The sequence below is a fragment of the Aptenodytes forsteri genome, unplaced genomic scaffold (assembly GCF_000699145.1).
Source record: "Aptenodytes forsteri isolate BGI_AS27 unplaced genomic scaffold, ASM69914v1 Scaffold546, whole genome shotgun sequence".
Lineage (NCBI taxonomy): Eukaryota > Metazoa > Chordata > Aves > Sphenisciformes > Spheniscidae > Aptenodytes > Aptenodytes forsteri.
The window spans coordinates 20,111-47,910 of NW_008795099.1; the positions used below are offsets into that span (position 1 = coordinate 20,111).

The 27,800-nt window shown below is 43.0% G+C and overlaps 5 protein-coding genes across 5 annotated transcripts; all 5 read right to left on the reverse strand.

Moving 5' to 3' along the window:
* Positions 1-775: 775 nt before the first annotated feature.
* Positions 776-2,466, reverse strand: LOC103893190 (feather keratin 1). The gene is made up of 2 exons (XM_009277037.2): positions 2,449-2,466; positions 776-1,147 (listed from the first exon to the last, which is right to left on the reverse strand). The coding sequence occupies exon 2, from the start codon at positions 1,124-1,126 to the stop codon at positions 776-778; it is 351 nt and encodes a 116-aa protein (XP_009275312.1). The 5' UTR covers positions 1,127-1,147; positions 2,449-2,466.
* A 4,891-nt stretch (positions 2,467-7,357) lies between these two features.
* Positions 7,358-7,700, reverse strand: LOC103893192 (feather beta keratin-like). Its single transcript, XM_009277038.2, is given in 2 exon segments — positions 7,358-7,430; positions 7,432-7,700. Coding segments are annotated over 2 exon segments (342 nt in total).
* Positions 7,701-12,401: 4,701 nt separating this feature from the next.
* On the reverse strand, positions 12,402-12,776 carry LOC103893167 (feather keratin 4). The gene has a single exon (XM_009277039.1). It carries the CDS (start codon positions 12,774-12,776, stop codon positions 12,402-12,404), a length of 375 nt encoding a protein of 124 aa, XP_009275314.1.
* A 6,321-nt stretch (positions 12,777-19,097) lies between these two features.
* Positions 19,098-19,772, reverse strand: LOC103893188 (feather beta keratin). The gene is made up of 2 exons (XM_009277034.2): positions 19,755-19,772; positions 19,098-19,415 (listed from the first exon to the last, which is right to left on the reverse strand). The coding sequence occupies exon 2, from the start codon at positions 19,392-19,394 to the stop codon at positions 19,098-19,100; it is 297 nt and encodes a 98-aa protein (XP_009275309.1). The 5' UTR covers positions 19,395-19,415; positions 19,755-19,772.
* A 5,190-nt stretch (positions 19,773-24,962) lies between these two features.
* On the reverse strand, positions 24,963-25,919 carry LOC103893215 (feather beta keratin). Its single transcript, XM_009277035.2, has 2 exons — positions 25,902-25,919; positions 24,963-25,562 (listed from the first exon to the last, which is right to left on the reverse strand). Exon 2 carries the CDS (start codon positions 25,539-25,541, stop codon positions 25,245-25,247), a length of 297 nt encoding a protein of 98 aa, XP_009275310.1. The 5' UTR covers positions 25,542-25,562; positions 25,902-25,919; the 3' UTR covers positions 24,963-25,244.
* Between the last annotated feature and the right edge of the window lie 1,881 nt (positions 25,920-27,800).

The window sequence follows — 27,800 nt, forward strand, 5'->3', positions numbered from 1 at the left end:
AAGGGTCTTTAAAATGTAAACAGAAGCAGCTCCCTTACTTTAAGATTTCCTGCTTATGCCACAACAGGAGACACACCCATTGCAGGTGAACATCATCTCTTTCTAGACTTTGATAAATTGCCTTGGCCTTGATTTACCATGTATAGACAAAAGAAAAACTTTTTCCACAGCTGAAACCTGACTCGTTCTCCTTTGGCAATTGGCATGAAGTTATTTGCACAGCGTTTTCTGGAACTGATGACTTGCAAAGGGAACTGTTTCACCACAGACAAGCTGGAAAAGGGGTTGGGAGAAGAAAGAAGCACAAGCAGACTCAGAGTGTGATGCAGCACAAATTTAATGAGGCTGAGGAATAGAAGGAAGCAATGTAAAGTGTAAGGAATACATTTCCATGGTCCGCTAAGGACAGTACCCACTCATCCCTCTCACAATGACACACTCAGCAAAACGCGATCTTCCTTCTTCGTTATTTAAGTGGACTGTACTAATTCAGTCATGCAGAACAATTTCTAATAATTACATATTTTACCTAGTCATTGTCAAATACAAAAAAGCATAAGAGAACAAGACATTTGATCAGAAATATAAAGTAAAGCATAACAAAAGCAAGACAAGCAAAAGCCTGATTTTAGGAGATGCCAAGCTCCCACAGCTCCATTAACTGCAGGTTGTGGGTGTTTAACATCGCATCTGAAAACCATGGCCACGAGCTCAGTCCTGCGTCGGGTCGTGCTTCAGCATTCCTGGTCATTTCTTCCTGCTTGCTCCTCACGCTTTAGCATGGCCCATACAAGCCACTGCGGTAGGTGTTGTAGCGATGGTAGGGCCGGCTGTACCCACTGCCCAGGCCTGGATAGCCAAAGCTCCCAAATCCCAAGGAGCTGCCAGAGGAGATGGGGACCCCTCCAGCACTGAGCGCGCTCCCGACAGCCGCAGATGCTGAGGATCCCACAGCGGTGTTCTGGGGGAAGGAGCTGAGGATGGGTCCGGGCAGGGTCACCACCACGGGAGAAGGCTGGATCACCACTGTCGAGTCCTGGCACTGCCTGATGCAGGGCTCGTTGCAGCTATTCGCCAACGGGGTTGGGCCACAGGGGGTGGGTGGACACAGGTCATAGCAGGACATGTCTGTGGGGTGGAGGTAAATCTGAAACACAAAAAAAAGAAAGAAATGCAATACAAGAATTTAAATAAAACTCTATTTGTACAGCTGAAATTCTCTGATAAGGGGAGTATATAACAAACTAACAAGAGATTCCATGGGGAGCAAGATGACGTTTTGCACCAGATCCAGAGGAAATACTTTGAAAACAGGGTTAAGCTTGCATTGTCTTTAAGGAGACTGCTCGGGAAGGTAGCGCTGGTGCATCTCAGTCAGGAACTTACCCTGAAGCCTCTGTGGTTAGTCAACTCACCCAGGAACCAGGGTACATGTTGGTGCTGAAAGCCTCTTCATTCACATTGGAGACAGTGCCCTAACCACATGGCCGTAACACTACCCTGGGAAAAGGCACTTTCAACACCTCCTCCTGCAGTTGTGGCTGCACACAGGAAAACTATTAGGGCTCTGTGTGTCCTAGAGAAATGGAGGTTGACTCCGTAGCCTTCAGATGAAGGTGCTCTGCTGGAACGGGTAAGACTCAGCTTGTTATTCCTGATCCAAGGCTTGCCTCTTTGCTAAACAGTCAATGATGACAAACATCCTACTTAATGCTAATACAGCAAATAACCTTTTCCATTGCATTCCTATTGCTTCCTCTCATGCGTGTTCCATCTGGGAGTCCCTTCTCACAGTTTTAGAAAGTGGAAAGTAGAAGCTTAAGCACTTAAAATCTGTTCAATGAGACATGGAAGGACAGACAGCTGAATTCAGGAGCACTTCTATTTTTGTGTATTGCTATTAATATTAAAATCATCAGCAGATCTCAGAAGCTACAGCACAAATCTGTTCACAGCTGTTTGGAGGATGGAGCAGCAACTGGTTAAAGGTCACTCCTTGCCTGTGGAAGAACTACAAATTGAGTTTCAAAGGCAGGCATGGACTGATGATTGCTTTCTATGTGGAGAGCTGGTGACCCAGGACTACCAGCATCGGTCAGTGTCCCCGTGTGCTTCTGATCTTCTGGCCTTAGCTGCATTTTCCACAGATCGGCACATTACTCTGAACAGAATTCACTACAGATATTTTATGTTCAGCTGCAGGACCTGAAAACTTGTTTGGATCCCAAAGTTGAATAAATAGACCTAGCTGGCTAACTTGTGGCTAATTGCCCCATTCAATGATTTTTATAACTGACCACCAACAGAAAACTTCCTCTTTCATATGAAAGCCCCTTCTTCCCTCAGAGAAAAAAGTTGACTGTACTACAACGTTAGTGAGGAAAAGATACAAAATCATCCAGGCAACAGTTCAACATCTAAAGAGAGAATAAATGGGTTCAGACTTACCTTATTCACCAAGGCAAAGAAGGCAAGAGAAATGGATGGAAGAGCCTTGAGTTGCTCAGGTTTTTATACTGAGTCCCAAGTTGCCTAACAACTCAGGACATTCTTTGTGCATGAAGTTGTTTATGAGCCACTACTGATTACATGTTTTTTTGCCTCAGTATTTGTGTTTATTACTGCTTCACTTCCTTATCTTGTGGCATGTATATCTGACCACAAGTTTCTTTCATCTTAAAATATTCTGGGCCAAGTTAATTTCTGGGAACACTAGAATGATTAATTCAGAAGAATTTAGTCTGCCTTCAAAAACCTTTTGGATCTGCCTGGTGTCATTAAAGGAGATTAAGCATAATTTACATAATGCAGTCCCTTGTACCGTCCTCTGCAAGGTAAATACTGTTGGAAATCATGAAGAATTTCAGCTTTTGGAAGTCAACCCATGAGCATTGTAGTTTGAGGATTCCAGCTGCTTTTAAGGAAAAGAGAAGAGAGACCGCTTTTGTCAGAAAATGGCCAGGGATACACACACGATTTTCACCCAACTCCAGACCCAAAATGAGGGAAGCAGCACAAATGCTGTTAAAAGGAAAGGACACTAAAGAACCCTGTGAGAGTCGGGAGGAACTGAAAAGTGTTATGGCTGTGTACAAAGGCTGTGATATAACTATAAAACCACTTAAGATACAGCTTCTTTGACATGGAAGAAGAAACAAAAAAGAGTATTAGAAGTCCAGTCTAACGAGATAATACCAAATGATAGCGCTTCTGTGGAAGAGTCTGAAGGACAAATCTTATTAATACAGGCACTTTCCTGGCTGCCTCTAATTCTGGGCCTGATCTCTTAGTAGTTCTTTATCTAAAGAATCCACAAATCCATTTTTATTCTTATCTCAGACCTCAAAGCATCAGCAACTGGTTTTAGGTTAACTTCCACATGCAAAAATATGTCGCATTGCTTGGTGACATTTGTTCTCAAGGAAGAGTCCTGCAAAAGATAAGGCTTTGCAAAACTCCGCTGTGGAGGCAGAAGTCACATACAAGAATTCTTCCTTTCCTATCGCAACATTCATTTCTCCAGCTGTCCCTGCAGTGTCTGGTACAGATGTGTTATAGACCAAAGGTAGACAGTTGGAGATGTGTCAAAAGTATATGAAGTGTCAACAGTTTCTTCACTCGCTGTCAATGTTGCTGTCACTTTACAGCAGTCTTTGGATCGCACAATGAAATTGAGCCTCTTCTACAGGGGGGGCTTGCAGGAGAAATAGTAAAGGGGTAAAATACATAAGCAATCCTAGACACAGAGATTAGTACTGAGGTTTTTGCTCTGCTAGCACTTTAACTACTGAGACATGTAAATCATCTCTAAATTAGGAGTGTCTTTGTGAAGATCCCCTGGGAACAGAAACTTGTTTGGCTTGGTCATAGGTTCCTGAGAACTTCAAAGTTTATCAGAAGCTTTTATTAAAGTGCTAGGCATGCAAAGTATCATATTATGTGCAAATTTAAGATATGTGACCTATATTTGAATTCTCATATCACTTCTGTAATAATATATTATTAAGATTTGGGAGTGCAGGTCAGTCACTGGGTTCTAAAATTTATGACATTGTTCCTGGTTGCAGGAATTACAGCTATTTTATTTTTAATTAAAAAATAGCTCAAGGTTTAGTTTAAGCCATCCCATATTTCAAGGAGATTCTCAAATAAATCACCCTAGCCTTTTTTAGCTTCACCAACCCTATCCATTCCTCAGTACTTCTCCATATTCTAAGGGATTAGCAGGCTTTTAAAAAAATAATTTCCTCTATAGCAGCTGGAATCTAGCAGTTATTTGAGGAATTAATTTGCATAACAGTATCCATAGATTATTTTCATCAATTTTTTTAATTCTTCCTTCATCCAAGCTCTGCTTGGAAAACACAAAATACTTTTAAAATTGGACTATGAATTTAAAAAAAGGATCTAGCAACATTTTCAGAGATGTCTACAGCCTTCCTTGAAAATAATTACAATAATTATTGTTCTAACTCCAGCCACTTTATTGTACAGTCAGAATGACTTAATGGCCTGATCTTTGAGATGAATTAAAGTGAGCGAATCAGAAGTTCACAGCTTTTTTTTGTATAATCAAGGGCAGACCTATATATTCAGATTATAATTAAAACTTTTTGCATAATGTGAGAACATCCTCCTGGGACACCTGTGAGTGACTAAATGTCTGAAAAAAAAATTTTAATCAAAATGGAACTAGAAGCGTACTCGCAGTAATCCCCATGTAATTGCTCTAGACACAAAAGCAACCCCAAAATCTGTGCATGGAGAAACAGACACACAGAAAACAGAAGTTTCCCTGGCCAGAAGAATGCCATCTACAATAAATTTTGAATTGTAATTAATTAGCTCATTATAAAGAAACGGATGCCTCAGAGGCTTTGCGCCATTAAATAAATCCGTAAAGGTTCTTGCAACTCAGAGCCCTCCTGTGCCATTCCCTTCTCTCACCATTCACAACAGCTCTGATAGTTCTTGCTTTTATCTCGGACTTCATTCTTAGCTAATTGTGTTAATATAGATGCTTATTAACAGCATTAGCAACAGCCTGCATATCCTACACAGCCATTTGAAGTTCACACGGTAATCTAGGGCACCTGGTTCCAGGCAACTGAGAGTGAACTCTGCTAATCCCCTCACGGTATTAGCAACTTCTGGCTTATTGCTTAAAACAGGAGATGTATCTATAGCTTAAGGTGATTTAGTTCAGTCAGACTGGGTGCCTCTGCATGGCATTGCTGTTTCTATTGCAACCCACGACTCGTTATTTGCTGTAATTTGTTGTTTGGCCCAGGCAGCTGAATAGTACACGCTGTATGTGTAATCTGAGTTGCCTTTCGGTGTAGGCAGAGCCTGTGACTTGAGCTTTACAGCTTCAGCTTCTACTGCCCAAATAGCTCCCCTGAAGGCACAGGTGTTCAAATATATGTAGATATGTAGTCCTCAAAGTTCATACCTGAACATAGCTATTTTCATCGTTAATGTTATTCAAATACTGTTATGAAGAACTTTAAAATTACTAAAGTTTGAGGTTTGGTTTTGCATCTTACTGTGGTCTAATAAGCTTAAACAATTTATGTTACAATTTCCTTTTTTGTCAAAAAATAAGTGTAACTAACTACTGCATACAGATCTGTAGAGTATTTCTGCAAAGAGCCAGGTGTAGTGTGGTCATTATGCTGGAATTCAATGGGGAACAGTAGAAGAAAACAACAAAAAAAAATTAATTTATGCTGAAGGGAAGAACCTATTTACTCACAAGAACCTCTGCAAAACACCACACCCAAAATGGGTGGGCTTTAGTTATTTTTCAAATGTGTTTGAATAATTTTTCCAATGCACATTTTAATTATATTTCAAACTGTAAGAGTGCAATTAGTATTTCTCTACCCATGGCCCTATGTGTCAGATCCACCTTCCTTGCAGAACGATGTCTTGGTGCCACCAAGACTGATGAATGCGTCCTTGTAATCCATCACCTCAGAGGAAGGGATTGCCTATAGTCATTGGTATAAACCCTTTTCACAAGGCATCGTTTCTTTCTGCCAAGGTTTACATGAGATATCACTCACCTGCGTTTTGTTGCAATTACATGCCAGGTCCCTGATTTTACATTTACTTCCATTAGTCATTTAGGAAGGAAAAGATCACAGCCTACTTGTTTGGAGCTGGAGACCCAGGACTAACACACATTCATTTAAAGCCTTTCCATCCCAGTAAGGAGAGAAGGGTTTTCATACTCAAAATAAACTTTGACATTACAGACTTTTGCATGGGTGAAAATTCAGCCTGTCATTTAACTCCACAGATGCCTGCAACGAGTGAGCGTACACAAGTACCTCTGCCAAACCCAACTATTTTAGCACCAGCCCATGAAGATCCACACAGAGGCACCAGGAGCTCGGTTTACAACATGAGTTACAAGTCTACATTTAAGTAGCCTTTGATAAGTTGGCATTAATTACAAAAAATACTCAATATAATTGGCAGGGGGAGCAGGTCTCCTCTTAGAGCATTGCCCCCAGACTCCTTATGGTCTTTTCTCTTTGGGGTCCCACTTTGCTCAGACCATGGCCATCAGAAACGCTTTCTGATGAACAAGAGGGATTTGGTAACGAGCAGTTTAAGTGCATGGTCTTACTTCCGTGATGGAAGCCGGAGCTGGGGAAGGAGATGTAACAAATCTACAGTAATTGTAGACAAAGTATCTACTCCGTATATAGTATCTGCTTTGCTACAATGTATCTAATTTATTTCCACAAAAAGCCTCTACTTTGTTACAAACTATCTACCTTGCATATACAATGTTCCCAACAGTTTCCTGGCTGTAAAATGATTTCTTGGCATAAAGGTCATCAGCCAAATCCTTCTTCCTAGTCAACATGAAAAAGTTGCTTTCAATTAATAAAACAGAGGAGCAGTAAGAAATTTTTCGAAGTGAGCTGCTAAAAGCTTTTCGAACAAACACCAGGAGACTTGGATTGTGATGCAGAATAACTTTAATGAGAGCAAAAAGCGGAATAAAAAAGTACAAAGTATAAGTATATATTTCTAGGATTCAGTAAGACAACAGCTACTATGTCTTTTCATCCTGGGTTTCTTTTCTCAGTGCTGCTGTGAACTGAGACAATAAAGTCCCATCTACAGCAACAGAAAAAAATATGTTTCATCAGAAGTATGAAGTATTCAAAGAATAAGACAAGCAAAGGCCTGATTTTAGGAGATGCCAGGCTCACACAGCTCCATTAACTTCAGTTGGAGTTGTGGGTATCTAACATCGCTTCTGAAAACCATGGCCATGAGCTCAGTCCTGCGTCGGGTCGTGCTTCAGCGTTCCTGGCTCCTGCTTGCTCCTCACTCTTTAGCACGGCTCACTAAAGCCACTGCGGTAGGTGTTGTAGCGACGGTAGGGCCGGCTGTGCCCCCCGCCCCTAGCCAAAGCTCCCAAATCCTGAGGAGCTGCCGGAGGAGATGGGCACTCCCTCGGAGCTGAGGGTGCTGCCCACGGCTGCAGAGGTGGAGGATCCCACAGCGGTGTTCTGGGGGAAGGAGCTGAGGATGGGTCCGGGCAGGGTCACCACCACGGGAGGGGGCTGAATCACATACGTGGAGTCCTGGCACTGCCTGACGCAGGGCTCGTTGCAGCTATTTGCCAGTGGGGTTGGGCCACAGGGCATGGGAGGACACAGGTCATAACAAGACATGTCTGTAGGACAGAGGGAAGTCTGAAATCCAGAGAAGAAAGTAAATGCAATATAAAAGCCATCTTAAGTTTATAAAAGTCGGGTAAGAGGATAACATATGTGAAAGTACCTAGAGAAGGTGGTCAGAGAGGTAATCACTTATTAGATCAAAATCCACAGTAGGCAGTCTGAAAATAACATAGTTTCTCTCATTTTTGTAAGGCTGCTGGAGGGTGTCTCTGCTCTGCAGCTGGCCTCTGAACTCTGGTGACAGTCATGGTAAAGTTTGCCCTAACCCTTACCAGCCAAGGCATTTCCCATTCTTCGGTAGTTTCCCTTTGCACTGTCTCTCTGGAGAAGGTGCAATTGTGACTGTACCAGGAGATGGAGAACGGCAGCTGGAGCTCTCATCAGGCATGGAAAGTGGCCCTGAGCTGAACATTGACACATAACTGGGTTTAGTGCCTCAATGCTAGAACTTAGTCGCTAATAACCCAGCCAGGAGCATTTGCAGAACTATAGAAAAAAGTGTTTGAAAAGCACCCTTTGCTCCCAAACGTCGTATGACCAGAACAGGCAAACGTGGAGTGCGAAGGAGGATTATTTTCCCAATCAGAGGTTTCTGCCTTGATTTGAGTTCAGTGTATTTGAGCCTGCTGGGATCCCTGCTCTTCTACCTGTGGAAAACAGGACTTGGGGATAGATCCTGGAACTCAGCACAATATTTTTTTTTGTTTTTGTTTTTGTTTTTTGTTAGTCCCAGTTTCTTACGATGAGACTGTATTTCTAACCAGGTTCATTGACTAGCTACTCCCTTAGCGATGGTCTTTAAAATGGAGCACGAATCTGCTTGTTTTGAGAGACAACATTGCCAGTATCCTCTAAGTCCTGCCTCGTTACACCCTGCTTCACGAGTAAATAAAGCCTTTCTTTTTGATAGAAGTAAGCCTTTCTAATTTTCTTTCCCAAAAGGAAAAAAGCTAGCAATATTTATAAAGAACTAAGAATAACAAAAACAAAAGCAGTCATCAAAGTAAGAGTTTAGCATTTAAAAAGACACCGGGTAGATTCAGACTTACCTGTTCACCTGGGCGAATAAGGCAAGAGAAGTGGATGGAAGAGTTTTGTGTTGTACGGGTTTTTATACCATGTTCCAGACTGCCTGCAGACCAGAGACATATATTATGCATGAAATTATTTAATGATCCGTATTTTTGCATGCAAAATCCACCAAACTGATCAACCCCTTTTTTTTTTTCCTTTCAAAATCTCTTTTAGTATTGCTCTATTTTTTTCCCTCCCCTTATTACATTCACATTCCAGTATAGACAAAGCTTTCATCTTCACCAGTGCGCACCCGCTTAATTGCTTGGAAGACTGTGGTGACTCGTCTGAATTACAGCAGTAATTATGTTGCCTCCTAAGGCCAATGTACATTTTATGTTTCATTTTAGTCATCAAGACACTGCTTAAGGGGAGTGTATGTGATGCATAGTCCTTATTCAAGACTTCACTCCTTTAGGTGAATAATCATTTAGCTCTGAGGTGGGGGCCTGGGCTCTATTCACAAGCATTTCCATTTCAAGGACTCACCTTTACCACAAGACAAGGTGTATAATAGGTATTCCCAAATTTTGCACATCTGCACTATTTCAATCCCACACAAACATACAGCTGAGCACCAAATTTCTATGAGTAGTGCAAAGGTTAAAGAAGATGAAGAATGGTGAGAATCGCTGACCAGAGACAATAAAACACGTTCCAGAACTGCTGGGGCTAACCCACAGTTTTCCCAGTTTGTATGAATACAGCTAATACAAACACATATAAGAGTGCATTTCTTTAACCCATCATAAATTATAACTTCATTTTTTATGCCAAAGTCAAATAATCACACTTTTAATGAAAGAGCTTGATTACTTGATCTTATTACTTTGTGATATTTATTAGCTGCTTCTAATTCTCGACACACTTTCTGTGCAGTCTCTCATCTGAGGAATCACCATTATTCCTACCTGAAATCCCAGTAAGTCACCGGGATGTGCAACAATTTTCACATCAAATTGAGTATGAGCATCCATGTTAAAGGTTGCTTTCAAGTATCGGTTCTTAGAGGCAGCGCTCCGCCTGAGCCAAACTATGGTGTTAGTAGAAATTACACCCAGCAGTTCCCCATTACATTTATCATTACAGGATTCGTTTCACCTCTGCAGCCTGCCTGGCTGTACTCCAACCTGCTGGAAATACTCGCACAGATGGAAAGTATGCAAAAAGCAGAGATCTGGTCTCTCCTCTCAGCACCACCATCCCTCAGCAAAAGATATGAATGAACTCTAAATGAAGAGTGTCTTTATATGTAGGTTGGTCTTGGTCTTCAGAAGAACAAAGGACTTCAAAGTCCAGAACAGCTTTTCACTGATGGTTCAAATATGCAGAGTTTCATGCTACCTAATGTTCAAGGTACATGACAAGATCTCAACACTTGCATCACCTGGCTAATAACCTAATTTCAAAGTGTGTGAGTCAAGATCACTCAAAGGACTTCACAAACTAATTCAAGGTAAACACCTTCAGAAACTTTAATTATTTTATTAAAAATTTTCATAATTGATTTAACTCTTTAACTCTCTGTCTTCTGTAAAATCCTGTAACTGCATATTTTGATGATGCCACAAGAAAATTCTCCTCTCCTTTTCTATAAAAGGAGAGAGTCTTTTTCTTCCCTTTCCTCAAAATCTCTACTATCCAACATACTACCAGTTATCTTTTTATATATTTTTAAAAATTATTTCCTTATTGTAGGTGAAAGCTATCATTCACCTGGAGAATTCCTTTCCCTTTCATCTGTAAAATGAGATAGCCAAGGAATGCTAACTTTTCCTCATTCTTCCTTCTAGGGACATAAACAGTTTTTCTTGGAGGGTATATAATATTTTAGAACAGACTCATTAACAGCCTGGAAATGTTTTCATTGATATTCTGCCAGTTGAGTCTAATTAGCACCTAGAGTTCACCCAAAAGGTTGAGAGCCTTTGGATCTTGTTTTTTGGGATTAAGGCTGGTGAACCAGGACATAACAGCTCTCACTTATGGATCAGTAATGGAGTTTCACATTCCACACACTCAATAAAAACCCTCTGTGTAACAACAGAGTGCTCCCATGACAGGCTGGTGAACTACCAAATTGCCAAAGAGCTGACAAATTACTTACATGAATTGAAATTTGTATCATCTTTATGTTGACTTCAGAGGCTTGAGTGTAATAGTACAAGGCATTCAAATGATCCACAGGTCTTTGAGATGAAAGAAGCTTTGAGGAGGGCTTTTCATCTGATGCCAGGATAAGACTAGACTGGTACATAAACCATAAGCAACCTAACTACTGGGAACAATTTAACTATTGGTAACAATTTAACCAGCTACAACAGAATTTATACAACTGGAATTATTTGAATGCCTCAAATCTTCCCAACATGAGAATCTCTTCATTTTTTCCCCCAAATCTATTGTTTTAGTAGCTTCAGTGGCTGTTGCAAATCTGGTTTGAATCTCAGGTCCTTCTTTTAGCAAAAACAATTTACTGGTGAGGATTCTAAAGGGTTTAATGCCTACAAGTGTTCTATATTTATTTTATGTTAGCATGCTTCATTCCTTGACGTGAGCTTTTTGTTAGAATTCTGTAGGGCTGCAGCCAGGACAGTAAAGACAGCCAGGCTTCTATAAGGAGCCCTAAAATACACAGTACTTATGCAGTAAATAGCAAGAAAATAGATCAAAGAGTTTTGCTCTCTGTCACAAAAAGCTATGTGTATACCTCCTTTGAGACTTCTGCTGCCGTTCATGTTTTACTTCACAAATCCAAGCATTCAAGCAGTGATTTGATGGTAAAAGAATGTAAATCTTTCTTTGCACCCTGCAGCTCCAGGTCAGAGTTACTAAGAGTGTGAATCACAAAAGGATTCCTTAAAACAAATATCATTATATGCTAGATTAGATACCCTGCCATTCTGTTAGATCATAAAACGCTTCCAGCCTTGAGAATAATTTCTTGGCAGAGATGCAGAAAGCCAAGTATTATGATGAGTCAGCGTGGAAACAATATGCATTACAGCTGCAAAATTAGATATTTTCTTGATCTTGAGCTCTAAACATATGTTCTTCTCCTCTTATTAGTGGCCCCAGTAGTATTCATATCATGTCTCTGCCTGGTAGTGATGATCTACGCAGTGATGAATTTCACCCAGAAAAAGTTTCAAAAGAAGACAGAAGGGGAAGGAAAAAATAACAGAAGACTGGAGATACGGTAAAAGCATAACTTTAATAATACCAAAGAGCGGATTAAAATACTGCAAAGCAACAGGTTTCAATATGGGAAGAACGGCACATCTCGTGGTGATGTATTCCACAGACAGAGCTCTTCTTTCAGTGTAGCATTGCACCTTGACAATCAAGTCACATCTACTGTCTAAATTATGTTTTACACCAGGCAGTATCAAATACAGTGATGCACAGCAGAACTACATACTTGATTAGAAATATAAAGTAGTATAACAAGAGTAGGGGCCTCATTTTAGGGAATGACTAACTCCCACAACTCCGTTAACTTCAGTTGGAGTTGTGGGTATCTAACATCGCTTCTGAAAACCATGGCCATGAGCTCAGTCCTGCGTCGGGTCGTGCTTCAGCATTCCTGGTCATTTCTTCCTGCTTGCTCCTCACGCTTTAGCACGGCCCATACAAGCCACTGCGGTAGGTGTTGTAGCGACGGTAGGGCCGGCTGTACCCACTGCCCAGGCCTGGATAGCCCAAGCCTCCAAATTCTGGATAGCCAAAGCTCCCAAATCCTGAGGAGCTGCCAGAGGAGATGGGCACTCCCTCGGCACTGAGAGCGCTCCCAACGGCTGCAGATGCTGAGGATCCCACAGTGGTGTTCTGGGGGAAGGAGCTGAGGATGGGTCCGGGCAGGGTCACCACCACCGGAGAAGGCTGGATCACCACTGTCGAGTCCTGGCATTGCCTGACGCAGGGCTCATTGCAGCTATTCGCCAGTGGGGTTGGGCTGCAGGAGGTGGAAGGACACCGCTCATAGCAGGACATGTCTGTGGGATGGAGGTGAGTCTGAAATACAGGACCAGAAGTGAATGCAATGTAGGAGTTGTATTGCACTTACATTTGCTTAGGTCAGGTACCAGGACAACAGGAGCTTTCCAGCGATCCTTTTAGGAGTTGAGAGGGGAGTGAGTTGAGAAGGAAACCAAATTCTTAAATATGCTACAAGACGGAGGCTGAAATAATCCTCTCTCAGTTGTTGGTGATCCAGTGGAATAGCTGGCAGCAGAACAAAAGGACACATACCTGTATCATTACTTTAATTTTAGTATTTTGATTGGCTGTATGTCTGGAGTGACACTACTGAGATCCAGCCCCAGGTATTCAGAGCATTGTAGAAGTAGTAATTATGAGTAATACCTAGCCACAAATGTACTTATGGATAGAGTTCGACAGACAGCTGGAAAATGAAATGAGGAATTATTTTCCAGGTTCCAAATTTGCCTATGAAGAGGTACAATTTTCAATGTAGTTAAGCATACTTGAAGCTGAGGTCTTTGGAAATCTTTCCCAGACAACTTGTCCACAAACGTGCCATCCATGAAAAAGCCAGGAGTTTCCCACATACTCCATATCTGGTTCCAACACCCTAATAAACACAAAGTTTGCTGTTTGCTGTGCCCATCTCAGTTTGTTGGGTGCTCAGCTCTCCTCTATTTTTACTGTTCTTTCCCCTTGACCTCACAGTCCCTGAAACCATTTCTCTAAACTTGCAAGAGATGTCATTGCACCCTATAAGATAATTTCAAAACTTGGCAACTGTAAGACACCAAGCAGAACTTTTTGATGATGTCTATCATATTGAAGTCCATGTTGATCACTATAGCAGAAGAAGATCGAGGATGCGTGATTAGAGCCAATATCCTTGCTGAACTCAGGATGACTATTCCTTCTAATCTCAGTATACGGCTTCATTTTGTCTTCATTTAGAAAGTGGTATTTAGAGCTCAAAAGCTTGTGGTTTGACATAATTGATTTTTAAAACCCACAAACTTCTGCTTTAAACCTTCCTCGTTTCCTTGCTCTCCAGCTGTTTCTTTTAGAATCTGGTTCATTTTACCCACTTGTTTCCCACTGTGCCCAGTAATAGATTAATCATAACAAAAATGGGAACACTGAAGAAGCCTCCCATGGACTAAACAGCAAAGAAAAGGATTTTTCTGGATGACATTTCTGAAGATAAATGCATCCACGTCCCTTACAAACACTGTTGTTTTCATATCAACCCAGTTGAAATTTCAGGCATTACAGATGATGGATAAGACCCTTAAAGACATAAAATGCACATTGCTACTTGAAAGATGACTGAGCGCATAGATCTCTCTAATCATAGAATGGTTTGAGTTGGAAGGGACCTTTAAAGATCATCTAGTTCCAACCCCCTTGCACAGGTATTCTGCCCATTCAGTTCATTAATCTTTTATTATTATTATTATTATTATTATTATTTGCTGAGTCACTTAGCATGTCTGAAAGCCCATGTTTGAATAAACTTATCACTATTTCAAGGATCTATACGGCCAAGTCAGGACTCCAGAAATACCTGCAATTCTAACTGCAAAAACCCAACATTTTAAAAAGACAAAGTCTTCCCCCCAACCAATCCAGCAACTAACAGAATACTGTGGAGAAAAAAGAACAGCAATCAAATTGTTATGAAGGCAAGAATTCGGCAAATAGAAAAAGAGAAGTAGATTTGAACTAACCTTGTTCACAAAAGAGGAAAAATGTAAGAGAAGTGGTAGGAAGGACCTTGGGTTGAGTTAGCTTTTATACTGCATCTCGGATGGCCTGAGGACCACAGACATCCTTTGTGCATGAAATTATTTGCCAACGAGTATGTCCTGAATGAAAAATGCTTCCAACTGATTAAATGTCTTTTCCTTACTGTTTATTACTTTGTTTTCATTTCCTTATCTTCTGGCATACATATTCCGTCATACAAGTTTCTCTCATCTTCTGGTATTATGGACCAAATTTATTCCAGTGCCACCTTTCAGTCACAATGAAATTTATGCTCCAGTGTATGTTTCAGTTTAGTCATAAGGAAAAATATTAAGAAGAATTTATACAATACATAATTCATCATTCAAAGTGTTCTTTTATTAAGAATATGAGTGTAAATCCTTAATAAATTCTGGTCTCCACTAATGTTTACAAAGCTCTGACTCCAGCCAAGCATAAGAACAATCTAGACTGAACTTGTGTTTTGTGAAGGTCCTGCAAAAAACCACAAGCGTATGCACACCTGAAATGCCACTGAATCCAATGAGAAAGAATTACAGCTCTGTGTGAAATTCAGAGAAAACTACTATCATATTATACCAAATTCGGATAGCATGACCCTATTACACTTCGGTAACACAGTTTGAGGCACAGCTGCTAGCACACGGGGACATTTAAACCTGATTTATCAGTTCTTTTATGAAGGGAACCTATAACTCCCCTCTGTACCATCCCAGACCACAAATATGAATAGCACTTCACAAGTCATCTTGAGGACACATATGAATTTTAAACTATTTTGATGTATTATCCTTACGCAAGCTTAACTGTGGAGTCATTGGGGAAAAAAAAACCCAAACCACACAAGAGTCTGTTTGCCATTGTATTTTTTCCCTCACTACAGATTGCAGTACAACAGTGACCACACCCCAGACCGATGGAAGTTCATTGTGTAAGTGGAATATATTTACAAAATTTAATATGTTTTTGAACTTTACTTTGCAATCTCTCCTGTACAAGCTACAGGGTTTGAACATCTCCTGGAGAAAAGTTATTAAATAATGTGCATGAGGATTCATAGACATCTGGGAAATGAAAGTTCTTGGTCTTAGCTTCCTAAAGAAGAAGGGTTTTGAAATCCTTCACAATTTTCATTAACAATGTGCATATTCACAGAATTAAGTTATCAAACTGTTCATGATAGTTGATGAGGTTAAGACCCTCATCATCCACCCAATGGGATGTCTTAAAGCCTCTGAACCAAAATCATTCTTTGCCATCTGTAAGCCCACACATAGGTTTATACCTTTACAAAGTGAAGCTATTCATATTTCAACAGACCCTATGAAAACCAACCTTGAACAATTCTTTAAAGAGAAAAAAAAAAATCAACCTTTTACAAATTTTTAAACTGCTTTTCATATTTCAATAACATTAGCTAAAGAGACCCACCTACGCTCTTAAATATTTCCCTTCCTTTCCAGACCTACACAATGCTACCAACCCATAAACACGTAAACATGTACATTTTTGAAATACAAATTCTTCTGTATCATCAGGTGCTTACTGGCAACCTGGAGAATTAATTTTCCTGTAAAACTTGTAACAATATCCACAGAAGTTTTCAACACTTCTGTTCTGCTTCCTTCTATTTACAAGCGCTTCTATTTGGTATACTACCTCATATTTTAAAAACAAACTCATCAGAGATCACTGCAGTATTTTCAAAAAGACTCCTGAACTGTCTCCTGATCATGGCTCAACTCCAGATTGGTCTAATTGGCTCAAAGAACTTACCCAAGAGGGTTGAAGCTCTCCTTGGAGATCTCCTTGGAGATTTTTTTGACACATTCCTGAACAAGTTAACTGGCAACTGGTCTTAAGTGGGTCAGGCAGGGAATTGCACACAAAGAGCTCTAGTAAATGTCTTGAATGCGATCTTAGATTGTGCTCCCGAGACATCTGCAAGCTAACAAATTGCTGAGGAGCTGAAAAAAAGTCTTTATTAGACTGGGCCTGGAGTAATTTCATATTGACACTAATAGAGTCAGTAAAAAGAGTACCAGAAATTAAGAGAACCCAGGAATTGTGAAGATGAAAGAATTTTTAATGGGTAGAGTATGCTTCTCATGCAATGCCAGGGTGAACCTAGACTGGAAAATAAAGCAAAACAATGTCATTATCAAGAAAAGGTTCCACCTGCAAAAACATATGTGGGAACTAATTCATGCAAAAAAGGATGCCTCAATAGTCTCATAAATTTGTAAACATCCATATGCATAGTTATTGTACCCATTTCTCCAATCTTAACATACAAAGGGGACATGGCTTTCAAATTGATGTTCACATTCTTCAGAAACTGTCTCGCTAATGACACATTTAATAAAAGCTTCGACATCCTGCACAAACACTCCATGATGCCATGCTGTCTGAAGATGGCTAGTTCCAGGACACTGCTTTCTTTTTTCTTTTAAATCGGCAAGTATAGACTTAGGGGCTTATGGCAGAGAGCACTTCTCCAAGCTTTTTCATTCACAACAAGCACCACAAATGTACCTTTCAGGACATGCTGTTGTTGGACACAGACCACTTAACCAGACATTTCATTCTCCTGAAATTCATTTCTGTACTCTTTATGCTGCATGCCCATTTACATCATAGAAAGACTCCTTCCTGCCACCAAGAACGAAGCCATTCTTTGATGTACATCAGAGTGCAATCAGTGATTCCTCACAGATCTGAGTGAATAACTAATTACTTCAGTCCTACCAGTTCTGTCAACAGGGCACCATATGCTTGTGTGTGCATTCCAGTCCCTTCAATTATTTGTTTAGAAAATACATTCATGGAAACCAATTTTTACGCAGAGACTCCACTCAGTCTAATACTTATTGATTTACCATCTTTCATACTTCGCTTTTGCTGCCTCAAGGTACAGCCTAAAAGGGGACATATCCCATCTTATCTCTAAACTACTTTTTTCCCTTAATTTGGTAGCTTTGCAAGTAAGTAATTCTTAAGTAAAGAAAACTTAGAACGTAAGTGTAAAACATTTGAAAAAAAATAAGCCTACCTCTTTTCCCCTACTGTGTGGGCATTTAGACTAGTTCCAGCACTGAACCTGAATGCCAGGCATCTTCCCTCTTGTTCCTCCACTATTTCTATCTCAGCACTATGATACTATAATTTCCAAATAGATTTGAGTGGGCTCTAAAAGAGAAAACCTTGCACGAGGTATAGAGTCATCAGAAATTACACAACTCTCATTCTTACTGCTTTCCTGTGCTATGTCCTGCCGGACCCCACATAGCTCCAGTGGGAGAGCAAAGAGTCAATACAGTTAAAAACTTGGATAAATTTCTCAAAGCTTATGTACCTACAGAAAAGGGTAGTCTTTATTATTCTTTAATGTCTCTTAGTTGCACACAATGTGCTGAGTTTTAACATCTTTGAGAAAATTCCTACATGGTGAGTAACAGGATTAAAACCAAACTGTTCTTAAGTGAAAAACCTACGTCTAGTTCTTCACTCACGTAAGTTTTCCTCTATATTATGAGAGTGTTTGTGTGGATTAGCTAAGGAATAAAGTTTATTAGCTTTTACTTAAGGCTTGCAAGAGAGACAAAGCCCATCATAAAAATGTATTAATGATACAATCATATAAAGAGTCTTATTACTCTTATGAGATTTGAACACTCACTTCATCTTTGAAGCCTTGAGTCAAGATCACTCAAAGCGTGTGATGGTTAAAGCATCAGAGTCTGGTAGTATTCAATCTAACCAAAAATAGAGACCCAAATACTGCTTCTGAAAATCTTATTATGCACTTCCAAGTTCTCAGACTTGCAAGAGATGCCAAATAAGCGATAAGATCAGAAAGTTCCCAACCTGAAATACCACAATTGTACTTTTACACACAGATGTGGAAAAATTATTGGAAAAAACTAGCCAGAGAAATATATCTGTAAACCTGTTCAGTGCTTCACAAGAGTGTAAACAACAATGAAATTATTTTTGAGGTTGATTGTGGTGACTATTCAATTCACATTTTCCACTGAAAAGGTACTCTGCAAAGATTTTCCATATAATGACACATTCCTCCCCAAGGGGATAAAAAAAAAAAAAAAAGAGAAGAAAACCACAATGAAACTCAAATTCAGATGCACCAACAGTTTAATGATAAAAAGTCAAGTACTATTCTGAAAAACAAAAGAAATATATATATTTATATAAGGGAAAGAAGCCATTTAAACCATTCCAACTGAAAAACAGCAAGCAAGACTCTGCTTTTACTTAATTCCTGAATAAAACCCCTCCACTGATCATTTAAAGAGTACAGCATTATACCAAGACAATGTGAAATTCAAAATCACAGATGCAAGGAAAGTCATCAAAAGGAGGAATTTCAAGAATAAGACATATTTGACCATGTGTCCAGACAGCACCTTACTTCCCTCCCTCCTTTGCAGGAGGGCACGAGGGTGCTCAACCCATCTGGAAACCCTGGCCAGCAGTTCCGTCCTCAGTCCGGCACCTGGCTTTGGGCTTCCTGGTCAATGCGCTCACTGGACATCCAGCCTGCCTTTAGCAGGGCAGGCACCTTCTGCCGCAGTAGCGGCCACCAAGGCCAGAGAGGCCAAAGCCCCCGGAGGAGATGGGCACTCCCTCAGCACTCAGGATGCTGCCAACAGCAGCAGATGCTGAGGAACCCACAGCAGTGTTCTGGGGGAAGGAGCTGAGGATGGGTCCAGGCAGGGTCACCACCACGGGAGAGGGCTGGATCACCACCCGGGAGTCCTGGCACTGCCTGACGCAGGGCTCGTTGCAGCTGTTGGCAAGCGGGGTTGGGCCACAGGGGCGGCACAGGTCGTAGCAGGACATGGCTGTGGGACGGAGGTGCACCTGGGAGAGAGGGCAGGGAGAGCTCAGGCATCATGTGAGGTGCAGCCTGAACAGCCTGCTCGGCAAGGGAAAAGGCACAGGCTGTGGAGAAGGGACAACCTGAGGAGGAAGAGAGGATTAGAAGCCCCGGTCCCCAAGGGGGCCCTGCAAAGACAGATAAGACCTTCTCCCACCTCTCCACAGTGGTGAACAAGGAGAAGAGAGACAATGAGAGCAGGATCAGGGAGCAAGGCACTCAGCAAAAGATAGAGAGGCCAAGTCTCAGTTGAGCCCAGAAGACAAAGAGGAGAACAAGAGAAAGAGGGGAGTGAGGCAAAGGCGGTTGCGCTTACAGCTCACCTTGTTCACCGAGGAGGAGAAGGCAAGAGAAGTGGATGAGGAAGCCTGCTGTTGGACTGGCTTTTATACTGGTCCAGACTGCCCCGGGCCCAGAGGCACCCTTTGCGCATGTCATGTGTTTACCAACAAGCTCATCTTGCATGCAAAGCATCACAATTACAGAAATGAAGACACTGCTTATGTTCCCTGCAACGCTGCCTTTTCATTTCCCTGTTCATGACATGCCCATTCAGCCACACAGGCTCCTTTCAAGTGGTAATATTAGAGGCCAAAATGTTTCCAGGGGAAATGAGACAGAAGTAAAAGAAGAATGATCGCAATGCACAGTACCTGAGTAGGGAAAATGCAGACACGGGAGACAGGTGCAGCCCAGAGCCCAACTCAACCATCAAGTTCATGGTGATGAAACAAGATTGACATCAAGCAGGGCAGTCAGCCCACAGGTCAGGAGCAGATCCAGCAATGGTAACCTGGGTCAACAGAGCCCACTGATTGCTGACCAGGGCCGTAATGACCAGACAGACCCAAGGAGAGGCTGAGAAATCAGTGGGCAACTTAGGGTCTAGGTCAAGGGGGCTCATGGTCAGGCATAAGCAAATCTGCAAAAGAACAGGAGGCTTACGCTCCTGCCACCAAGCTGAAGAATGGTCTAAAGGCTCAGGACAGAGCTTTAATAGAGCCCTGGGTCAAAGGGAAGAGGGAGGCGTGGGAGACCCCAGGTGAGGCTCATCAGGGCCATTGGGCCTGTTGTTACTGCACTCAGGCCACTGCTGTGCAAGAAGAGGAGATCTCCTGTGCACCTGGGACACAGGACACCAGCTCCATCTCTCTCAACAACGGGGGGAAGGACTTCTTCCTTCAAGAAAGGAAGCTTACATTCATTTTACCAGTGCAAAATCTGTCTTTTCTTCTAAGGGTCCTTTCAATCACATCCCTGCCCCAGAAAATCCACAGGTTGAGTCTCCTACCAGACCTTGATACTCCCACAGCCAGCGCCTAAGGCGAGGCTCTGCCCAAAGGCTCCAATGCCCTGCCGCAGCCTGCACGAGCTGCAGATGCTGCCTTCCCTCCCTGGTACGATATTGTCACCCCACCGTGCTTCTGCTGTCAGCTCAGCATGGCTCATGAATGTTGATGGAGAGTGCATTTCCTGAGGGCCTTCCCGCCCAGCAGGGCACGGGGGGGTTGCTGACAGCAGCTGTCTTTCAGGGAAGACAGGGCTTTGGCTATGGGGAAAGGCGTGGTGGGGGTTCCCACAGCGTATGGGACAGCACAGGAGGTGCCCCTCACTCTACCTGAAGCAGGACTGGGGTGCAGGGGGCAAAACATCACCTGTGGAGGCCAAGAGCATGTGGGAGGAAAGGACAGGCAGCTTGTCCTCTCCGACATCACCAACTGCATGACAACTTCACACGCGAGCAAGGTTACTTCCCTCCCTGATGCTGGTGGTCTTGCAGTTTGGGGCAGAAAGGCAGGAAGATGCAATGGCTGCACCCTGGAGGGTTTCTTTCTTTCTTTCTTTCTTTCTTTCTTTCTTTCTTTCTTTCTTTCTTTCTTTCTTTCTTTCTTTCTTTCTTTCTTTCTTTCTTTCTTTCTTTCTTTCTTTCTTTCTTTCTTTCTTTCTTTCTTTCTTTCTTTCTTTCTTTCTTTCTTTCTTTCTTTCTTTCTTTCTTTCTTTCTTTCTTTCTTTCTTTCTTTCTTTCTTTCTTTCTTTCTTTCTTTCTTTCTTTCTTTCTTTCTTTCTTTCTTTCTTTCTTTCTTTCTTTCTTTCTTTCTTTCTTTCTTTCTTTCTTTCTTTCTTTCTTTCTTTCTTTCTTTCTTTCTTTCTTTCTTTCTTTCTTTCTTTCTTTCTTTCTTTCTTTCTTTCTTTCTTTCTTTCTTTCTTTCTTTCTTTCTTTCTTTCTTTCTTTCTTTCTTTCTTTCTTTCTTTCTTTCTTTCTTTCTTTCTTTCTTTCTTTCTTTCTTTCTTTCTTTCTTTCTTTCTTTCTTTCTTTCTTTCTTTCTTTCTTTCTTTCTTTCTTTCTTTCTTTCTTTCTTTCTTTCTTTCTTTCTTTCTTTCTTTCTTTCTTTCTTTCTTTCTTTCTTTCTTTCTTTCTTTCTTTCTTTCTTTCTTTCTTTCTTTCTTTCTTTCTTTCTTTCTTTCTTTCTTTCTTTCTTTCTTTCTTTCTTTCTTTCTTTCTTTCTTTCTTTCTTTCTTTCTTTCTTTCTTTCTTTCTTTCTTTCTTTCTTTCTTTCTTTCTTTCTTTCTTTCTTTCTTTCTTTCTTTCTTTCTTTCTTTCTTTCTTTCTTTCTTTCTTTCTTTCTTTCTTTCTTTCTTTCTTTCTTTCTTTCTTTCTTTCTTTCTTTCTTTCTTTCTTTCTTTCTTTCTTTCTTTCTTTCTTTCTTTCTTTCTTTCTTTCTTTCTTTCTTTCTTTCTTTCTTTCTTTCTTTCTTTCTTTCTTTCTTTCTTTCTTTCTTTCTTTCTTTCTTTCTTTCTTTCTTTCTTTCTTTCTTTCTTTCTTTCTTTCTTTCTTTCTTTCTTTCTTTCTTTCTTTCTTTCTTTCTTTCTTTCTTTCTTTCTTTCTTTCTTTCTTTCTTTCTTTCTTTCTTTCTTTCTTTCTTTCTTTCTTTCTTTCTTTCTTTCTTTCTTTCTTTCTTTCTTTCTTTCTTTCTTTCTTTCTTTCTTTCTTTCTTTCTTTCTTTCTTTCTTTCTTTCTTTCTTTCTTTCTTTCTTTCTTTCTTTCTTTCTTTCTTTCTTTCTTTCTTTCTTTCTTTCTTTCTTTCTTTCTTTCTTTCTTTCTTTCTTTCTTTCTTTCTTTCTTTCTTTCTTTCTTTCTTTCTTTCTTTCTTTCTTTCTTTCTTTCTTTCTTTCTTTCTTTCTTTCTTTCTTTCTTTCTTTCTTTCTTTCTTTCTTTCTTTCTTTCTTTCTTTCTTTCTTTCTTTAGTCCAGAAGGGGGCCCTGCAAAGATAGCACAAGACACTCTCCCACCTCTCATGGTGCTGGCAAGGAGGCCAGAGACAGGAACGCAACCAAAGAGCAAGGCGCTCAGCATAAGCTATATCGAGGCCATAAGACAAAGAGGAGAACAAGAGAAAGAGGGGAGTGAGGCAAAGGTGGTTGCAGCTCACCTTGTTCACCGAGGAGGAGAAGGCAAGAGAAGTGGATGAGGAAGCCTGCTGTTGGACTGGCTTTTATACTGGTCCAGACTGCCCCGGGCCCAGAGGCACCCTTTGCGCATGTCATGTGTTTACCAACAAGCTCATCTTGCATGCAAAGCATCACAATTACAGAAATTGGGGGGTTTTTTTATACCCTGCAACGCTGCCTTTTCATTTCCCTGTTCATGACATGCCCATTCAGCCACACAGGCTCCTTTCAAGTGACAGGATTAGAGGCCAAAATGTTTCCAGGGGAAATGACACGTCAGCACAGGCAGATGGTGCAGCCAGTGATGAGAAGTGTCCCACCTCGCCGGGTGATGCCATCCCCTTGCCCTCCAGGGCCTCACTTTAAAGTGTTTCCTGATAAATGGGGCAGGTCTCCGCATAACCCTGCGCCTTCAGCCTGGACATCCACATGCAAGGGTCGGCACCGTCAATCGCTCTCCCTCATGCTGTGCTCACCCACACCGTTTTAGGCATCGCCTTTCTAGGCAGGGTACCTCTGCTCTTGGGTTTTAGTCTCTCTCTCTGAGATTGAGCTTTGCTCTCGGCAGAAGTTTGCTTGGCTCTTTTGCCATCTTCCTTCTCTCCTTCATCCTTAGCTGCCTTAAGCAGCACAGTACCAGTGGTTAAGAATGAAGGCTATTTCCCGCCCAACACTCTTTACTGGAGACCTCTGGTAAAGTTCGAGGCACCCCTGTGACCAAGGAACGTGCTGGCCAATCGATACACTGCCTTCTTCCTGCCTGAGTCTTTGCCACAACTTCTGCTCTGGCCATCCAGACTGCTGGCACAGCAGGCATGACCAAGTACTTGGCAGGACCTCCACAGGACACCCAACCCTGCTCAGCACCAAGCAGGGTCCACGAGTCTTTGTCAGGACAGTCGGAGGAGCACGGCACAAGAGGTGCCTCCTACTCTACCTGAAGCACCACCAGAGCAGCAGGACCAAAGTGTTGCCTGTGGAGGACAAGGGAGTGGGAAGGAGGGACTGAGAACAGAGCCGGCGGGCTACCACTCCCTCAGTCTCCCCAGCTTGAGGCCTGGTTGGAGGGACAAAAGGATCGCTGCTTGGGACCTCTACAGGCACAGCCTGCACAGCAGCTGAGTGGGGTTTCTGGAGGATTTGCAGCACGTCTGCTCCAGACTCACTGCCCTTCAGGACACAGTGACACACACAGAAGGACTCCACAACACCTAATGCTTTTGACCACAAGACTGCTCCAGCTGGGGCAAAGATGCTTTTCCTGCTCCCTTCTAGACCTCTGCAGAGTTTCCAGGACATGTCACCCACGCTACCCATCACTTCCACATGAGGGAGGGCGATCCCTGTGTGTCCATCCCCCTCCCCTACCCATTTTACACACCCATGCTCAACCCATCCCCATTGTGCCAAAATCTAGCAGAGGGCTCACATCTCCCTTTACACAGTTGCCCTGGCTGCCACCTGTCCCTTCAACTCCTTTGGGACTCCCTCCAGTTCCAGGGTTTGGAAGAAGGGCTTGGAGGAGGGAAGGGCAAGGACACATTGCGAGTGGTAACATGCGACCAGAGCCTTGGCCAGGCGGGTGTTAGCCTGCACAGAAATGTCTTCCATCAGGTCAATGGCTTCCCTCATCAAGTGGAAGCCAGTATCCAACCACACTTGTTGCTCACACGTCCCTTGGGGGAGCTCCTGGCCACCCTTTGCATACTCAGACAATACCACGCACCCCTCCACCGCCCCATGTCTCCTTCCAATGACCACAGCCCTCGAGGGTACTCAGCTCCTACAGGCGCAAGAGAGGTCCACCATTGGCCCTTACCCACCCACCATTTTCCCCTCCAGCGCATCCCTTTTCCCCCTGGACAGCTTGGCTGGGCATCCCAGGAGGGAAGGAACACGAGGAGACTCAAGCTACCATGCAGCATAAACTTTAATGAGTCTAAAGAGTGAAACAAAGCAGTGCGTGCTGGAAGGGACCCGCTCCACGCTGCTACCAGGGCAGCGGAGAGTCAGGCACCCCTTCACAGCAATGGGACACGCGTCCTCCTCCCACACACGTGGGGGGAGAGGGTGATGAGCAGGGCCCCTCTCGGATTGCTTCAGGACGAACCCATGGCACAGCACAGCAGGAGACAACAGGGACTCAGGATGCGGAGAAGAAAGCAGGAGGAGAAGAAGACAACATCGGTTGGCCGTGTTTCCAGACACCACAGGCTGGCACCTTGCTTCCTTCCCTCCCTCATTGCAGGAGGGCACGAGGGTGCTCAACCCATCTGGAAACCCTGGCCAGCAGTTCCGTCCTCAGTCCGGCACCTGGCTTTGGGCTTCCTGGTCAATGCGCTCACTGGACATCCAGCCTGCCTTTAGCAGGGCAGGCACCTTCTGCCACAGTAGCGGCCGCCAAGGCCAGAGAGGCCAAAGCCCCCGGAGGAGATGGGCACTCCCTCCTCACTCAGGATGCTGCCAACAGCAGCGGAGGTGGTGGATCCCACAGCGGTGTTCTGGGGGAAGGAGCTGAGGATAGGTCCAGGCAGGGTCACCACCACGGGAGAGGGCTGGATCACCACCCGGGAGTCCTGGCACTGCCTGACGCAGGGCTCGTTGCAGCTGTTGGCAAGCGGGGTTGGGCCACAGGGGCGGCACAGGTCGTAGCAGGACATGGCTGTGGGACGGAGGTGCACCTGGGAGAGAGGGCAGGGAGAGCTCAGGCATCATGTGAGGTGCAGCCTGAACAGCCTGCTCGGCAAGGGAAAAGGCACAGGCTGCGGAGAAGGGACAACCCGAGGAGGGAGGAAGAGAGGATTAGGAACCCCGGACGCACAGTTTCCCTGCAAAGAGAGCCCAAGACCTTCTTCCACCTCCCCACAGTGGAGAATAAGGAGAACAGAGATGCTGGGAGCAGGATCCAGGAGCAAGGCTCTCAGCAAAAGCTACACCGAGGCAAAGTCTCAGTTGAGCCCAGAAGACAAAGAGGAGAACAAGAGAAAGAGGGGAGTGAGGCAAAGGTGGTTGCAGCTCACCTTGTTCACCGAGGAGGAGAAGGCAAGAGAAGTGGATGAGGAAGCCTGCTGTTGGACTGGCTTTTATACCGGTCCAGACCGCCCCAGGCCCAGAGGCACCTTCTGCGCATGTAATGTGTTTACCAATAAGCTCATATTTTATGCTAAGCATCTCACTTAAGTAAATGGGGTGGTTGCTTATGTTCCCTGCAACGCTGCCTTTTCATTTCCCCGTTCATGACATGCCCATTCAGCCACACAGGCTCCTTTCAAATGACAGGATTAGAAGCCAAAATGTTTCCAGGGGAATTTACAACAAAAATCAGGCAGATGTTTCAGCCAACTGGGTGGAGTGGTGCCATATTGTCAGGTGATGTCAGCATCTTACCCTCCTGAGGCATGCTTTTAGCCTTTGTTGTAATGAATGCGGGGGAGGGAAGGTTCATTATAAACCTAGGATTAAAGGGCAGGCTTTCTTTATGTGGGGTCTAACCAAATTCATTGCTCTCTGTGCCTGCAAGGCCTTTTAAGCTTTCTTAGGCATCATTTTTTCATCACGGAGACTATGCTGTTGGGTTTTTGAATTTTCTTTGGTATCTCGCATTGCCCTTAGAACAAATTAGCCTGCCTGGTTTGCCGTCTCACCTCTTTCAGCATTGCCTGCAGTTCCCCAATCACCAGAAGAAGAATGTTTCGGAAAGAGTGATGTTGCTTTCCCACAAGTAAATATTAGTTAGCCACTGCTGTTAGCTTGCGAAACCACTCCCTAACAAGAACATCTTCAGGTTTAAAAACTCTTCCTTCTTCCATTCCCCATGTCCATACCTCAACTTCTGCTTTGGCCCTACATACTGACAGGACAGCACACACCGTTCCAAACACCCAGCAACATTTCCATGCAACATGCAACCCTCCGCAGAAGCAAATGAGGGCTGGCAGTGCCAGCAAGGACACTCTGGAGAGCAGCAGATGTCAGGATCTCCCCAGGGATGCATGCCAAGGGAAGGATTCAATGCTCTGCACTGCATTTCCTGGGGCAAGACAGGGGCTGAATGTTCCCAAGAGGAATGACATCCCAGCTTGGGGCACCAGCTGCACTCCTCTGACACCCCAGCTAGGTCCTCATTGCAAAGGCTGGACAAAACTCCTTCCCCAGTTCAGTTTGGACTCCATCAAAGACTGGCAACTCGCTAATCACAGAGGCCCAGGACAAATTCCTCATTCAGGAAGATGAAGGGAGCTTTTAGGTTGGCAGGAGATGTTTATCTAAGCAAATATGGATGCAGAAGAAATCCACAGTGTGACTGCAACACAGCAGCCACATGGAATGGAAGGATTTCCTTCAAACATAAAAGTTTTCATCACCCTCAAAACATACTATACACCAGTTTTCCATTCATGGCACTTCCACCTAAAATTCTTCCACAAGCAAAACATTAAATGCAAAGAAGTCATGACCTACCATCTCTACATTCTCCCCGACTCAGCCCCCCCATACTGAGGGTCTACATAAAGGTACAAGCATCCTGACACACCATGCTCCCTCAGAGCATATACTGAGGATGTTGCCTTCCTTCCCTGGTTCGATCTTGACCTTGCTTCTGCCAATGGCTCAGCACGGCTTACAATCATGGATGGGACTGCATTTCTACAGGGTCTCCCAGTAAATAAAGACAGAGGGGTATTTTGAAGGATAGCTTTCCTTCAAGGAAGACAAGAAGGTAGTCATCTGGTGCAAACATATACTTTTAACCACAGGATAGTGCACAAGAGTACTCTTTGACTCTGTCAGGAGCAGGACAGTATGGCCAGGTGCAAAGCATTCCCCATGGAGAAAGAGACCACAGAAGGGAGGGAAAGAGAAGAAAATTGAAAATCAGAACTCATATTTCCTTTACACAGTTGCCCTGGCTGCCACCT